This window comes from Mustela putorius, unplaced genomic scaffold, assembly GCF_011764305.1.
Source record: "Mustela putorius furo isolate JIRA1106 unplaced genomic scaffold, ASM1176430v1.1 tig00003834_pilon_pilon_pilon, whole genome shotgun sequence".
Taxonomy (NCBI): domain Eukaryota; kingdom Metazoa; phylum Chordata; class Mammalia; order Carnivora; family Mustelidae; genus Mustela; species Mustela putorius.
Window position 1 is genome coordinate 124,891,581 of NW_025421987.1, and position 16,069 is coordinate 124,907,649.

Below are 16,069 nucleotides of genomic sequence, written 5' to 3' on the forward strand. Positions count from 1 at the left end.
GGCAAACCCTTATTCGGTTTATTTATTTGTTTGTGATTCTCCATCCAAGATAAACCCCGAAATAAATTTTAAGTGTGCTTCAAGTGCACTCTGGGTTATAAATCATATCCTTACATTCCCATCTAAAATAAGCAGAAAAGCACAAGAATCAGATATATATATGTGTGTGTATGTGTATATATATATATACATAAACACATATATGTCTCCACACACCTTCCTTCCTTGTCAAATCCATGCATATATACCCACACAAAGACAATAAAAGGAAACTAAGAATCTGTGAACCGATGATTATGTGTTAGCAGCATACATGCTTACTAATCAGAAGTGACCCTAACAATTAAAATAGTATGACGTTTGACGGGACAAGGAAACCCTGGTTCTAAATGACAGCAAAACATTCCAAAAGGAAGGCATAGAGAGTCACGAATATTCATTATAAGAGAATCAGTGCTGGAAAATACTGGGAATAGAATAGAATGTCCTGATTCATACTCATTTCCAGTTAAGATGAAAAGGTTATTACTCATTAATAGTCTGATTTAGCATGTATATCCGCCTTCAAGTTCAAACTTTTTTGAGAATGGGTAATAGAACTATTTCTTCACATAAAGGAAGACAGAGTCAAGAAGAAGCCCAAATATACTGGGACTGTTTAGTTTTCCTGATGCATGTCCACACGACAGTACTCAGTCAGTAAAACACAAAGAACACATTCTTGGTTGCTTTTCTTAACAATGAAAAAGTGAGAAGAATGACAACCAGATCTTCCTCAAACCTCAGCAATTATTCCTCCATGTTACAAAAAAAAAAAAGTCAGTTGTAGTCCATCAAAGTACACAATGTCCCTAGAAGCCTCACCATTACATTTTCACACTGTCCTTTTTTTCCTCTTTTTCTCTTTTATGGGTTACTTACCATCTGAAATGCATTCTTTAGCGCTGTTCTAGTTGCTTAGTATTTCAAAAATGCAAGACAAAGCCCAAGACAAAGCCCAGGACTGTTAACTGCCTGGCATGGGTAATGAAGGGTTTTTCTAGCCAAAGGGACAGATAGCAGCATCCCTCTCTCCCCTCCTCTGCTGCCGGATCTCGGGTTTGACAATGGGTAGAATGTGTATATATTGGGTATACATTATGCTACAGTGTAGGAGGTTTAATGAGCTGTGAAGAAACAGAAAATGACTTGAAGCTAAGAGGAGATGCTGCAGGTGAGGTTAGAGCTGGTTAGGGCTTCAAGGCCATGGTCTTCCATCTTTCTCTTAATTAGCCGCAAATTCCAAGCTCCTTGTCATGAAAGACAAGGACCCTGTGACTGTCCCATCGCACCCCTGGAATCTTTGAATCACACCCTCTTCTCTTATGTCTCTAGGTCATCATGCAATGATTCTTTCTGGAATCTACTTCTCTATAACTGCCAGCAACAGGCTTCTCCTGATCCTTTAAGACTTAGTTCTAATGTGTCACACAGAGAGGTAGATAACCTTTCTCTCAGCAATCAGTGCAAACAGGGTTCATCTCCATCTGGGCCCTTACTAGTTACCTTGGGATCATCCCCTTAATCATGTGTCTCTCCACTTACGAACTACTCAAGGGTAGGGGCCAAGTCTTGTTGATGTCCTGGTCTCCAGTTCACAGCATGGCGAGCACTCAGTAAATGTTTGTTGCTTGCCTGACTGGGAATAGCAGTGCTGCTAATTGCTTATGAAAGCTATTAACGGGATCACCGATTTTCTCACAGGGGATGGGGAGGGGTTTGCAGGTCAGACCTTTTACAAACCAGGGCCATGCAGGTAGCTGAGCTTGAGAGGGAAGACGCAAGGGGTGGAGCATGACCCAACTTTGACGGTCCTAACCGGTGGTGAATTCCCGCTCTCCGTATCACGGCCCCAGAATCCTCAGGGCAAACTCCCACTGGCTCACTTCAATACCCACCATGTCCATGCAGCAGGGGGGTGGGAGCAAGTAGTGTTGGCTCATGAGACTTCACAGTTCTTGGAACTGGTGTAGAGGCAGGGATTTAACTGGTAGGACCATGCCGGGAGAGGTGCAGGGGAGAGAAAATGAGTCCCTAGAGCCTGGGGCTTCTCGCCACTCGAGACTCTCAGCCCTCACCAGTTGTGTGTGGAGACAATGTCAAGCCGATTTGGTTCTACGATCAGTTGAAACCCATTGCTGGAATCTCTTTTCTTTTCTCTCTCTTTTTTAATCACATAAACCCCTTGGGCAGAAGATGCTTCTGTCAGTGGAAAGAACAGAAGGGCTCACACTCACAAAGGGTAGCAGATTAAGGTTTTTAACTTTATCTCTAAGTGAGGTGATGCAAGCAGTCACAGAAGCACACAGAAGCTATTCATGATGGAACTTTAACCTTGTGTTCTGTTATCAGATCACACTTTCTGAAGTACGCTGGGAATGAGAACTTCTAATGAATGCTATGACTATCTTGCAAATAACACCATTATTTGGAATTCATGTGTGGATCAAATAAATTACATTGTTCAAGCATAAACAGTATTGGCAACTGTTTGGCATGTCATTACCTTTCAGGACACTAGAAGCCACTTCTCTTCATCTTCCAGAGGACTTACAAGTACAGAGTTAGTCATAGGATCAATAGACCATGGAAACGGAATCATTTCATCAAAAGGAAAAATGTGATTTACTTATTACTTACTAAATTGAGTTTTTCCCAGAATTCAGGTCCTTCCTCCATCTCTCTAAGGCTCGGTGGAATGTACCAAAAGCAAATATTGGCATATTCAGGCTGAGGATTAAAAAAAAAAAAATTGAGAGTTGTTTTCTTAACCTAAGATGAATCTTAGAGCGTAATTAAGCTCTTAGCTACTTTCTTTAAAAGTTGTCATGTGTGTATCACATTGATAACAAATGAGAATCTGATAAACTTAAACATTCATTCCTCTTTGCTTCTGATAACAGCCTATTGGGAAATTTTCTTATCAGTTGGGTACACATAGAAGGTGTTCTTTCCTCCAGGTAAGGGATGAACACAAGATTGGGAATAAGCATAATAAAATTTGAAGTTGCCTCAGCCAAGCTCTGACCATTAGTTAGCACCTGATACACATATGCCCAGAGATGCCCTGGTTTCTCCTTCTTCAACCCTCATCCTTAACATATTTCTTACACCACCATATCCTGCCAATAAGTCCGTGTCTACGTAAGGTAGCCAAAGGTGGCTTCCATTACTGGCTGCCCCTGACAAATGGAAAATCCCCAATTGTCCATGAGTTGATAACATACGCCATACTTGGACTTGACTTAACCAGCCCTGCTATGACACTAGCCAATACTGTTTTGGGAAAAAGAACATCACCTTGACTCTTGGCTCTCAAGTCTCAGTGGCAGTCTCAAATATCGTGTAGGATGTGAATTGCTAGGGGGCTCATTCAAATCATATTCTCAGATCCTGTGCTCAGAATGCCCAGAGTCTGATGTAGTCCATCACAGAAAAGGCTGGAGAACTGGCGTTTTATGATGCAGCTCGGACAATTCTGAAATAAGTAGTGCATGGTGGACATTGGAGAGACTTTGATCTAAAGAGGCCATAGTCCGATCACCATCTCCAATAATCTGTTTTGGTTAAACATGGGATAAATCTTCCAGAACAGACTTTAGTCTAGCTATTGTCACATAGATAAAATTTTCTCCCCTACACATTCATCCTAATTGGACAAAAACATAGGCTTGTCATCGGCAATCACAGGACTTCTATGCAGTGAACAGGTGCTTTGGAAAATTATGGTAGGGGCTTACAAATCAGATACACAGGAGAGATTAGTTTTTGGAAAGATTATAGGTCATGCCTTCCCGCTCAACAGCTTCCTCATTTGATTCTTAGCAGTGACAATATTTGAAAATAACTTCCATTTTTCCCCACAAACACAGTTTGTAGGTAATGACCTGTATTATAATAGTTCTCAGTAGCCGTCGGAATTATACTCCAGTATTACTATAAAGTTTCCAAGTATTTCAGAAAGATGAAACAGCTATCATCTTATATCTTAAAATCAAGACCAGTACTATAGTTCTGATTCTAGTGGATTTTATTTTTTTTTTAATTTTTTTTTATTTTTTTTTAAGATTTTTATTTATTTATTTGATAGACAGAGAGAGATCACAAGTGGGCAGAGAAGCAGGCAGAGAGAGAGAGGGAGAAACAGGCTCCCCGCTGAGCAGAGAGCCCGATGTGGGGCTCGATTCCAGGACCCTGGGATCATGACCTGAGCCGAAGGCAGAGGCTTAAACCACTGAGCCACCCAGGCGCCCCTCTAGTGGATCTTAAATCACAAGTGAATGCCCAGGATCATTACCAGCTCAACAAGATAAGTTCTTTAACCTCTGAAATTTGAAACACACTTATTGGATTCGACCCCCCCCCCCCCCCCAAATAAAGGAAAAGGAGCCAAAATCTTCAAAATACAGAGTAATTCAAAATGGAGTACTATTTAATTCAACTCAATTTCTGCAAACATTTATCATAAGACTACAGCAGTCTGTACAAATCCACACAATTTATACTTGGATTTTTGATATAATTGATTTGGTTTCTCTAGGAAAGAAATGTACTGGGCTTTGAAATTCTTTACTCATTTAATGTGAATAAATCTTTTCAAAAAAGTAACTAGGGTTGATTAGAAAGTAGAAGAAAAATACAGTTATTATCTGTCACTGGGTTTTAGGAATTCATGTCTTTGTATCAGTGACGATTTTCTTCCAGATCCCATTTATGTTAGTTATTAATTTACTGCCACTCAGCTCAATTCCACACTCCATATGCTATCAAAATGGAAGTGGACTCGATACTTTTCCTTGCCATCTGGTCCAATCTTAGACTTTATCAGCAGAGGGTGCTGGAGAGACACTGAGAAGGAAGAGGTAACTCTTCAGGGTTCTGGTTTGCTAACCTCATGGATCTTCTCCAGTGTGTGTGGGTTTTTCAGCAACACTGGTGCCCAGACACAACTGGACCCCCTGATAGCTTTCCCTGGGACCACCCCCTCAGATGGCTTCAGAGCAGACTGATAGGTACCCTAAATGGTTTCTTCTGGCACACTTCTCTCAAGGGGTGTCAGCAAGGCACCTTGCTTTGGCTGGTTTCTCTGGCCCCCCTGTGGGTAGCTGGAGTGAGTTTCAAGGTGCAGCTCTGAAAAATGGCTTCCTCTAGCACTCTGGAAGGTAGATTCTGGGCAAATCCTGGGAGGGGGAATGTCTCCGTGAATTCTCTGCCCTCCAGTGAGACACACTGTGCCCTCTCCAACTATGACTGGATCTCAGCCCTGGGAGGGAGTAGCCTCTTGCCCAGGTGCTCTATCCCAGTTCTAGGAGTGGTGGCTGTTTTCTACATCTGATATTTCTGTATTTTTTACAGAAATATATTTTCTGTTTTCCCTTATGAAGCAATCATCTTTAATACCTCTGCTTCTTTTTCTCCTCCTCCTCCTTCTTCTTCTTCTTTTTTAAATATGAAATGCCTCACAAATTTGTGTGTTATCCTTGCACAGGGCCTTGCTAATTATCTCTGTATCATTCCAATTTCAGTATATGTGCTGCTGAAGCAGGTACAATAATTCTTTATACTGTACTTTCCCACTTCAAATTACTGTGCAGTTTTTGTCTTCTTATTGGACTGCGACTAATACATCATTAACTCATTATTATCATTTGCATGGCAACATCATAAATCATTTTGCAGTAGTTTTTACCTACTACCGTATCTGTCCTATGTTTCATAAGTTAGGACCTAAGCCTTTTAAGTCAGCTTTTAAATTTGTTTTTCTTAGTTTCTGTTTTGATGTTTTTGAAGTGACATATTTAGGAATCCTTTTGTCTGGTTTCTTTGAGAAGGGTGTGGCTTCAGTGCCTTGGCATTTGAAAACTGGTAAAGTCTTTCACTCATTGTTTTTTGGTTTTTTTGTTTTGTTTTGTTTTTTGTTTTTTTAAAGATTTTATTTATTTATTTAACAGACAGAGATCACAAGTAGGCAGAGAGGCAGGCAGAGAGAGAGGTGGAAGCAGGCTCCCTGCTGAGCAGAGAGCCCCATGCGGGGACTCCAACCCAGGACCCTGGGATCATGACCTGAGCTGAAGGCAGAGGCTTTAACCCACTGAGACACCCAGCCGCCCCTTGTTTTGTTTTTAAGATTTTATTTATTTATTTGACAGCACAAGCAGGGGCAGCAGCAGAGGGAGAAGGAGAAGCAGAGGGAGAAGCTGAGCAGGGAGCCCAACAAGGGGCTCGATTTCAGGACCCAGGATTGTGACATGAGCCACCCAGACACCCCCAAGGCAGTCCTTTTGATGCATCATCTGATTGGAGGAAATTTGATCTTCCTTTGGTGGAATACCTTTATTGCCATCATTTCCAAAATTATTAAAATTTGGAAAAAATATCCCTTTGAATATTCATAAGGAACATATTTGAGTTTTTCCTCTCTCTTTGCCAGCTTGAATTTGATAAAGTGACTTTCTTCAAAGAGCCTTAAGAGTACTAAGGAGTATTTTCAAGAGTAGAACCGTTCATATGCCACTTCATTCCCCCTGTATAGGAACGCCTGACCTCTTGGGTGTCTTAGGAACACTTGAGTCTATGTATTCTAACACCATAAAATTGAGAAGGCATAAAAAGAAATCCAAGTGTCTACAAAAGACAAATGATAGTGAAGGGTACAAAAACACCTGTAGCAGTGAAAATATTTTCACACCTTTAAAAATTCATGGAGGAGCGCCTGGGTGGCTCAGAGGGTTAAAGCCTCTGCCTTCAGCTCAGGTCATGGTCTCGGGGTCCTGGGATGGAGCCCCACATTGGGCTCTCTGCTCAGCGGGAAGCCTGCTTCTCCCTCTCTCTCTGCCTGCCTTTCTGCCTGCTTGTGATCTCTCTCTCCATCAAAATAAATAAATAAAATTTAAAAATTCATGGAGAAGTATAGAAGTGTCACTAAAAAAAGATGGACACATTCTATCCTGATTTTCAGAGAGAAAAAAATAGATACAGTCTAAGAAATAAAGCAGGCAGCTTTGAAGTCAATTCCAGCAAGGATGACTGAGCAAGCGATAGGAGACCCCTTGGGGAAGAATGTCAAAGGTCACCAAGACATCGTAGCTGGTATTCTCTAAAACCATGTCATGTCAAAAGAAATTCATCTCCTTTGCTTACGACGTCTTTAGATCACAATAATAATAATAAAAGACAAAGCTAGCACTAGGCATTTTAATAAGTAGAAATGCAGAATCTAGCAGATAGGGGGAAATAATCATGTAAGTATAGAATGAAGAAAGGGGGCATGGTGGATTTTAATGGACTTTAAGCTTTTGATTTTAAATATCTGAGGAAACTACTAAAAAATTTCAAAAGCAGTACTGAGGAGCACAAAAAATCTGGGTCTTAGAGTCACTCAGATTTGGTTTGAATTCCAATTTCAGTAGGTCTTTGCTTGGACAAGTATTGAACACGTTAATCTCCAGCTTCCTAATCTGTGAAATGGAGATCCTATCAGCTACTGCACAGAGGCGGTTTGATGAGCACAGAGATTATTTCCAATATTTACTACTGTATCTGGCACACAGCAGGCACCCTATTAGCGTAGCGACTATTATCTGGAGCTAGTTTGGTAGAAAGAGATGTCCTTTTCAAGTAGATGAATAGTCACATTTAAATCAGTACTAGGTGAGACACGTCGCTATTTCTGCATACAGTATTTGAGGGGGATGTTCAAGAATTATGGTCTGTCCATAGAAGGATAACTGAAATGTTCAATTCATAAGCAGAATTTTCTGTGTTCTAGATACTGGACCAGACGTGACGATGAGAAAAATAACTTACACTGTATGCTCGTCTCCGGGAACTCAGAACTAGTAATAGAACTAGGTACAGGAATGAGAGTTACAAAAGAAATTCCTCATAATAAGAAACATTTCTGGCAGCAAGAATAGTGCACATGTAGAAGTCCATGTATACAGAGGGATGGCAAGGATTTGGAATGGACAGAGAACAAGGTGAAGAGAGGTGAGGATGGACATGGGAATGAGCATCACTTCACGAAAGCCTTCCCCATCCGCCATGCTTGGGAGTCTGGGCTTGAGGCAATGTGGACTCATGGGAGAGTTTCAGTCTAGGGAGGAGATTTCATTTTAGAAAGGCCCCAGCGTGGCTGCTGTGTGGAGATGGGTAGGAGGGCATCTGAGACTGGAAGGGGATGAGTTCTGAGGCAGGGCAAACAGGAGGAGTGACAGGAGCCTGAACTGAGGCAGTGGCTTCAGCAGTGGAGAAAAGGGCTCAAGATACATTTAAGAGAAGGGGAAGGGAGATAGGGAAGACAACATCAAGATTTTTGTCTGGATAGATCATAGTTCCAGTACGTAGAATCTGGGAAAAGAGAATGGCTACACTTCAGCTTTAGAAATGTTGAATTTGAGGGGTGCCTGGAAGGCACAGTCGGTTGAGGGTCTGATTCTTGGTTTTCAGCTGAGGTCAGGAGATGGAGCCCCATGTCAGGTCTCACTGAGCACAGGGTTTACTTGAGATTCTTTCTCTCCCTCTGCCTCTCCCCCCAGTAAATGAATAAATCTTAAACAAAAAAAAAAACAAAAAACAAAAAACAAAAAACTGAAGTTGGCGTGCCTGTGGGAGTCTAAGTGAAAATTTCAGGACATGCCTATGTACAAAGGACCAGAGTTTAGAAGACAAGACAAGGATAGAGCCATTATTGAAGTCAATGATAACAAAGTTTAGAAATGGATTAAACATTTCAAGGGGAGTATGTAGACACAGCGAAGAACTAAAGGCAGAAGAGTGGAAAATATTATCTAACCGGGTACCCAAATGAACAGACCTCCTTCACATAGAGACTGAGGGGGAAAAAAAAAAAAAGAAAGAAAAGTCACATGGAAAGGAGAAAAACTGGGAGAGAAATTCAAAGAAACCAAAACAAAAGAGCATTTCAAGAGGGAAGGAATCGCTAATGGTGTAAGATGCTATAGAAGTCCAACAAGATGGAGATTTTAGAATGTGCATTGGATTTTGTGATTAGAAGAGTGCTGCAATCTAATAAAACTAGATAAAAAGATGACCATAAATGGCAAAATGCTTGATACATAGTAATAGGAGGGGTCAAAAAGTAATAGAATATGAATAATTAGAGGTCGGGGGAGGAGGACTGAGCTGTGAATTGTCTGACACAGGAATTGTTCAGGAAGAGGTTGACTTTCTGTTATGGTTACTGTCAAGAGAAGTTTCCTGCCTTGAGCAGGAAGGTGACTGGATGTCCTTGAAGCTCCTCGATAATCTGGCAAGTCTGTGAAACCTAAATAATTCTTCCTAATGTGGAACTCAGGAAGAGAAAAACAAATAGTTGAATAATTAGGACTCTCCCAGGAGATCAAAATAAAATATGTGAATGATAGTATAAGAATGAATGTACCTCTAGGAAAACATCTATTAGATCTTAGTTCTCACACAGAAAAACAGAGAGATGATTTTCAGGTGCCTATGAATAATGTAGAATTCATTTGAAGTGATAACTTTCAATCATCTTCAAGAAGATAATGCATTACTTTTGCTCTTTTCAGGAAAAGATATTCAAGTATCGGAGACTTGGTTTTATTGTGTTCATACTGGAGCCGGATGGCCCCAAAACCTGTTTTCAATATTCCACTTAAAATTCTATTTGCTAAAAAAGTGAATGAATAGATGTATTCATTATAAATCTATTTATTACATATAATATAAGTAAAATTTTATACATACAAAAATATATAAAATATATATATATAATTATAGGCTTTCATTTTTCCTAAACTGAAAGACTTAGTTTCACAGACTATAATCAAATCTCTCTCCTCTTAAGTATGCATTAGGGTTATATTTAATCAATCCAAAGTAAGCATTTGTTAACAAAAGGGGTAATTGTCTTGACACTTATATGTGAGATTCAAGGTCTAAATTTACATTATTTCTCCAAATGGAACACAGAGAAGAGAGGCAAATGCAGATCACATACAAATACCCTTGTAAGAAGGAGTTCTGGTTCTGGAGTACAGTTGAGAAAGCCACCTTCACTGTTTTGGGGCCATCTGGCTCCCGTAAATAAAATAGCCAGGACAGGAGGCTACCTGAGGATGAAAACCCACTTTCACTTGCATTACAAGATTGTGAATATTTGCAATTCCCTAAAGATGATGGTGCGAGTTTCCTCCCTTCATTTTTAAGCCTTTAGGAGGAATATATAAATAGCTTCTAAAACAGTTCACCTTTTTTTTTTTTTCACTTCTTTCAGCTCTATCAAAAGATTGTAGTTCCAAGGTATACAGCACTTTCCATAAGCACCATGGCCCCCGCAGCCAGAGAAATAAAGGAAGTAATTCAAACTTGTAAAAATAGAGGGAAACTCAACCTCAGGGAAATAAAGAAGGCAACTTAAACTCAAGAATATTTAAAAAGTCACCCGGACTCCAACTCCCAGCCATCCTAGAGCTGTTGTTTTACCCCCTACGTGATTAAGTGTGCATCTCTTAAAAATACACACATTTTCTTATGTAGTCATAATGCCATTGTCAGACCTAACACCATTATCAGTAATCCCTTGGTATTATCCAATAGCCAGTTTCACATTAGAAATTTCCCAGCTGTTTCAAAAAAATTTGCTGTTCACGGGGTCCTGGGTGGCTCATTGGGTTAAAGCCTCTGCCTTCGGCTCAGGTCAAAATCCAAGGGTCCTGAGACTGAGTCCCACATCGGGCTCTCTGCTCAGCGGGGAGCCTGCTTTCCTTCCGTTCACTTTGCCTGTCTCTCTGCCTGCTTGTGATCTCTGTCTGTCAAATAAATAAATAAAATCTTAAAAAAAATAATCGACTGTTCACAATTGTTCCAACTGGGATTCTGACAGCCCCAAACGTTACGCGTGGTCAGTGAACCTCTTCAGTCTCTGTGAATCCCTGCGATCATCACTCCCTCCTCTGTAATTTTTCTTCACACCACGGAATGTTGAAGAAACCAGGTCAGCTATCCTGGAGAATGTCCCACCCTCTAAATGTGTCTTTTTGCTTCTTTGGGGTGTTACCAGAAAGTCACTTAAATATGTTTTTTCTTGTTATCTGTGTAAGTTCCTTCATGTCCCTGTTTTTCAGGAACTTTGGACTCTTTTGTAGATAGTGATAGAAGGACTGTCACCACACCTCACCTGGGCCACTGCAACGGCATCTCAGTTTGTCTGATTTGCCCTTTTCTTGGCGGCCCTTCACATCCTCCCTCCTGCCCCATTCCTCTCTTCCCAGGACATCCAGCATCATCTTTTAAAATGGAATTCGGCGGGGTGGGGGGTGGGGGGTGTTAGGGGTATTGGGGTTGGGGAGAGGTTCCTGGGTGTCTCAGTCAGTTAAGCATCTGACTCTTGAGTTCAGATCAGGACATGATCTCAGGATCCTGAGATCAAGGCCCATGTCGGGCTCCACTCTCTCTGCCCCTTTCTCTCTCTCTCTTTTCCTCTTAAACAAATACAAGTTAAAAAAAAAAAAAAGTTTAAAAAATAAATAAATAAAATGGAATTCAGACTCCTGTCTCCATAAAACTTCTTTCATGATTACACTTGGAATAAAAGCCAAAACCAGGACCCACCTGACTCCACCAGCTCCGGTCTCCGCCCACCTCTCCACCTGCACCCCTGCCCCTCATTTAATATACCTTCTTCTGGTTCCTCAAACACATAAAATTCTTTTCAGCTGGAAGCCTTTGTAGTTGTTTATTCATTCTATCTAGAACGTCTTTCCCTCAGACATCTACATGACATACTGTTTACCATTAGTCAGGTCTCGGTTTAAAAAAAAGACCTCAGAGAGCTCTAGCTGTATGCCCCAAATGAAACAGGCCACCCAACCACCAGCCACCTTGTCATTCAGAACTTGCCACATCTGTAACTCTCTTTATGTGTATACTCAATTCTCTCTCATGAACCTGCTTTATTGTTTTCTTAGCACATCTCACTACCTGAAGTTTGCTAGGTATTAATTTGCTTGTTTATTCCCTGTCACTTGCCATTTGAGTATAAGCACCACCAGAACAGGGAATTTCTCTATCTTACGTATGCAATACCTAGAACTGTGCCTGGCACATAGTAATTGCTCAATAAATCTTGCTGAATAAATGAATGCCAAAAGTTAGGCAGATTGCTTATGTATGAAAAAGGTGATGTTTACATTAAGTTAAAAATTGCTATATAGGGGCACCTGGGTGGCTCAGTGGATTAAGCCTCTGCCTTTGGCTTGGGTCGTGGTCTTGGGGTCCTGGGATTGAGCCCCACATCGGGCTCTTTGCTCAGTGGGGAGTCTGCTTTCTGCTTCTCCCTCTCTCTCTGCCTGCCTCTCTGTCTACTTGTGATCTCTCTCTCTGTCAAATAAACAAATAAAATCTTTCTTAAAAAATTGCTATAAAATATATGCTATAAGGAGATCTAAGAGAACATCCCATACTTCATATTTCTTAAATATCAGAATTAAAGAAGATTCTTCATAATTTCTATATATTTTAGGGGAAAAAACCCAGTATTCTCTATCTTTGCAACCATTTTATTTTTTTTATATAATAGCAAACAGTCCAACCACGAAATGACTTATTTTCCCATTGCTCCAAAGCTAATATATTCTCATTATTTTATAAAAAGAGAAAACTATATGCATTATTGTACATTCACTTAATTGATTTTTCACATGTAGGCACCACTATTGCAGAGTTGAATATTCACAGTACAATCATCATGCAATTTATATATTTATTCAGTATTATCCTTGGTAATTATTATTGAGCACTTTAATTTTCAATACTTAGATGCAAGTGTGTTCTTTGCAAATCCAACAAAGGCAAAATACTCACTAATAGAGTAAATTAACATAATGGACTCCATGAATTAAGCTAATGACTTGCTTCTAAGTCTGCAACACAAAAACCAATGAAATATAACAGATTTGAAAATTGCCACCTTCATCCCTGTTGACTGACAAAATCACGAGCACAATTCCATAATCACTTACTTCCAGCAATAGCTTGAATCCTTCTCTTTTCTTGATTTCTTCTGCGAGGTACCTAAAAATGAAAGACACAATAATATTTATACCCCATCATCTAACAACTCCATGAGAACGCATGAAACACAAAAACATTGTTATTTCAGAATGCAGAGGTAAGGCTTAGGAATAAGGAAGGGCAGGGGAATAGGGATAAACATGGATTTAGGCAGATATCCCTGAACCCACAGCAGACCCCGAGGACCCAAGTAAAAGATACATCTTTTGGATGAGGTGATGTTTATCACTCATGTTAGCATCAAACTTTAACCCCAATATGAAAACCACCTAAAATAGATTGGAGATACATCTCTGACTATGTGGGTTTCACATTCACGTCCTAGACGGGGATTTAACACATGTACTTATATTACCTAGCTGGCTTTTGGTGTATAGTCTTACCTGTAAGCTCATTTAAGATCAAGGAAGCTGAACATTGTCTATTCCAAGGCCAGGACAGAGGGTCAAAGGACTGATCATGTTAAAAGAAAGTAGGCTGTGGCCACTGACAGAATGTCTATGAAGTCATCTCCAATATCAGGGAAAAAAGAACTATCATGCCATAAACAAAAGGTACAGATATAGGAGATGCAGAATATGACCAAGGAAAGATGAAAATAACCTTGAGAACATAGAGTAGAGCAACATGGGCAGCTCTCCCCTGGGCTTGGTTATAGTCTATATGAAAAGAGGAGCCTTTCAAAATAACTGGTTTTAAATGATTTGATTAAGAGCCTTGCAAGGTTCCTAACCCTAGACCTAGTATTTCAGATTTGGGGGTAAAATGTAAGAAAATGATAAAGGGTATTGACAAAAATATACTTGACAAAATAATTTTTTGTGATTTTATAAGTAACAGTGAAAGAAAGAAAAAAGGAAGAAAAGAAAGAAAGAAAGAGGGAGGAAGGAGGAAGGAAGGAAAGAAAGAAAAACATTACGCCCAGGAATGAGGATTGGCTTTGAAAATTAGGACCCATTCATCATATGAAATTATGGTATAATTATCAGGAAAGGGCAACAAGGTGGCTCAGTTGGTTGAGCATCTGACTCTTGATTATAGCTCAAGTCATGATTTCGGGTTGTAAGATCGAGCCCCGCACCAGGCTCTGCACTCAGCATGGAGACTACTTTAGATCTCTCTCTGTATCTCCCTCTGCTCCTCCCTCCATCTAAAAAATAAATAAAAATAAATCTTAAACAAATTACATGCAATATGATCATGTCACTATATTTATTAAATTAATATTTAAAAACAACAAAAATGTTTTTCTTGGGCCTCAATTTCAAGAAAACTGAAACAACACAATCTGCTTTTCTAACCACAAATGTTATTTCAAAAGAATGAAGTAAAACCATGCATATATGTAATTCTACCCAAATCTATGTGTAAATATGTGTGCATGTATTTCATACAAAATAACCAGAAACAAGACTAAAATCCAGAAATTGGCAAATGGTAAAATAAAACATATTACAGCAACACAACATCATACGACACAGCTATTAAAAAGAATAAATTACATCTACTTCAATTAAGCCGCAGGGATGCTCATGATGTATTAGCAAGTACCTTGCTTTCATTATTGACATTTCTCAGTATGTCAATAATGTGTCAATAATATGTCAATAATATGATTCTGTCATACATTCAATATGTCAAATTGTCAATAATATGATTTTGCTTTTTAAGAAATTATCAAAAAGAATGCAGAAGTAATTCTTATCCCTGTATCCATATATAGGTAGAGAAATAGATAGATCTCTCTCTATCTACATATCTCCATATATATCCCCCCCACAGAGTAAAGAATGGAAGGGTACACAATAAATTCTTAGTGTTTACCTGGAGAAGGGACATATAGAATACAATGGGGGAGTTAACTCTTTTCTTATATTTCTTTGCAAAGTTTCATAGATGTGGTTACTTGTGCAATTTTTTTTTAAGATTTATTTATTTATTTATTTATTTATCTATTTATCTATTTATTTGACAGATAGAGATCACAAATAGGCAGAGAGGCAGGCAGAGAGAGACAGGAGAAGCAGCCTCCCTGCTGAGCAGAGATCCCGACAGCGGGGCTCGATCCCAGGACACTGAGATCATGACCTGAGCCGAAGGCAGAGGCTTAACCCACTGAGCCACCCAGGTTCCCCTGTAATTTTTGAAAGGAAACTTAAAAAAGAAAAATGTAAAGCACAAATATAATAGTCGAATACAATCCCTGTCAATACAAGGAAAGCTTGGGAACCATATTTTTTCAACTTCTCAGACACAAACACATACAGGCAATCTGTAAACTCCAAAGCAACACCACACCTCATCCTGAAGAAGCCTATGCTAATCCTGGACACCACGAGACTATGGAAAAGCTTTGCACGTCCAGAAATCCTGGGACTGATTCTAGAAGATTCTAATTATGCAGCTCATCAACTTTGTGACTCTAGGCAAATTCCTTAGCTTCCCTGAGCCTGCCTCAGTTTCCTCTTGTATGCAATAGAAATGTGGGACTAGGTGAGTCAAATCCTTCTCCAACAGATGATGGCTGTGGGAAACTTACAGAAATGTCTCAATTTAGGCTATTTCTGTCAAATTGGCTAAGCTGCTCCCAAGAGAAAGGCATCCTAAAACAGAGTTGTATAATTTCAGTTTAAACTCTGCTTTTTGCTACTTATGGGTACCCAGGCTTTGTGTCAGGGCCATTGTCCCTACTGAAGCCACTCTCAGAGCACAGAGTGTAACACTTCAGGTGAGTTGAGAGTAGCTAGGTGATTTGGGTGAAGGGTTGCTATTATAACTACAATAAAAGGCTTACACGGGAACCCCCAACTATGCTCCATGCCAACCCATATTCATAAGTCTCCCACATAAAAAAGTTCAACTGCCAAATAAATGTGAGCAATGCTGGGAATGCCAGTTTGATTATTTTTGTCTACAATTAGTAGAGTACTTGGCTTAATTCATAAGGATGTTTATTTTTTTTTAAGATTTTATT

At 39.7% G+C, this 16,069-nt stretch overlaps 1 protein-coding gene and 1 non-coding gene across 2 annotated transcripts in view; both read right to left on the minus strand.

Moving 5' to 3' along the window:
* Positions 1–16,069, minus strand: part of GADL1 (glutamate decarboxylase like 1) — a 180,771-nt gene that overhangs the window by 52,315 nt on the left and 112,387 nt on the right. Inside the window, exons 13-14 of the mRNA XM_004754305.3 lie at positions 13,044–13,095; positions 2,680–2,769 (exon numbers count right to left, since the gene is read on the minus strand). Of these exons, the coding sequence (XP_004754362.1) occupies positions 2,680–2,769; positions 13,044–13,095 (142 nt within the window). The remainder of the gene's footprint in view (positions 1–2,679; positions 2,770–13,043; positions 13,096–16,069) is intronic.
* On the minus strand, positions 5,483–5,584 carry LOC123394601. Its single transcript, XR_006609361.1, has one exon. It is a non-coding gene; the product is annotated as a U6 spliceosomal RNA (small nuclear RNA).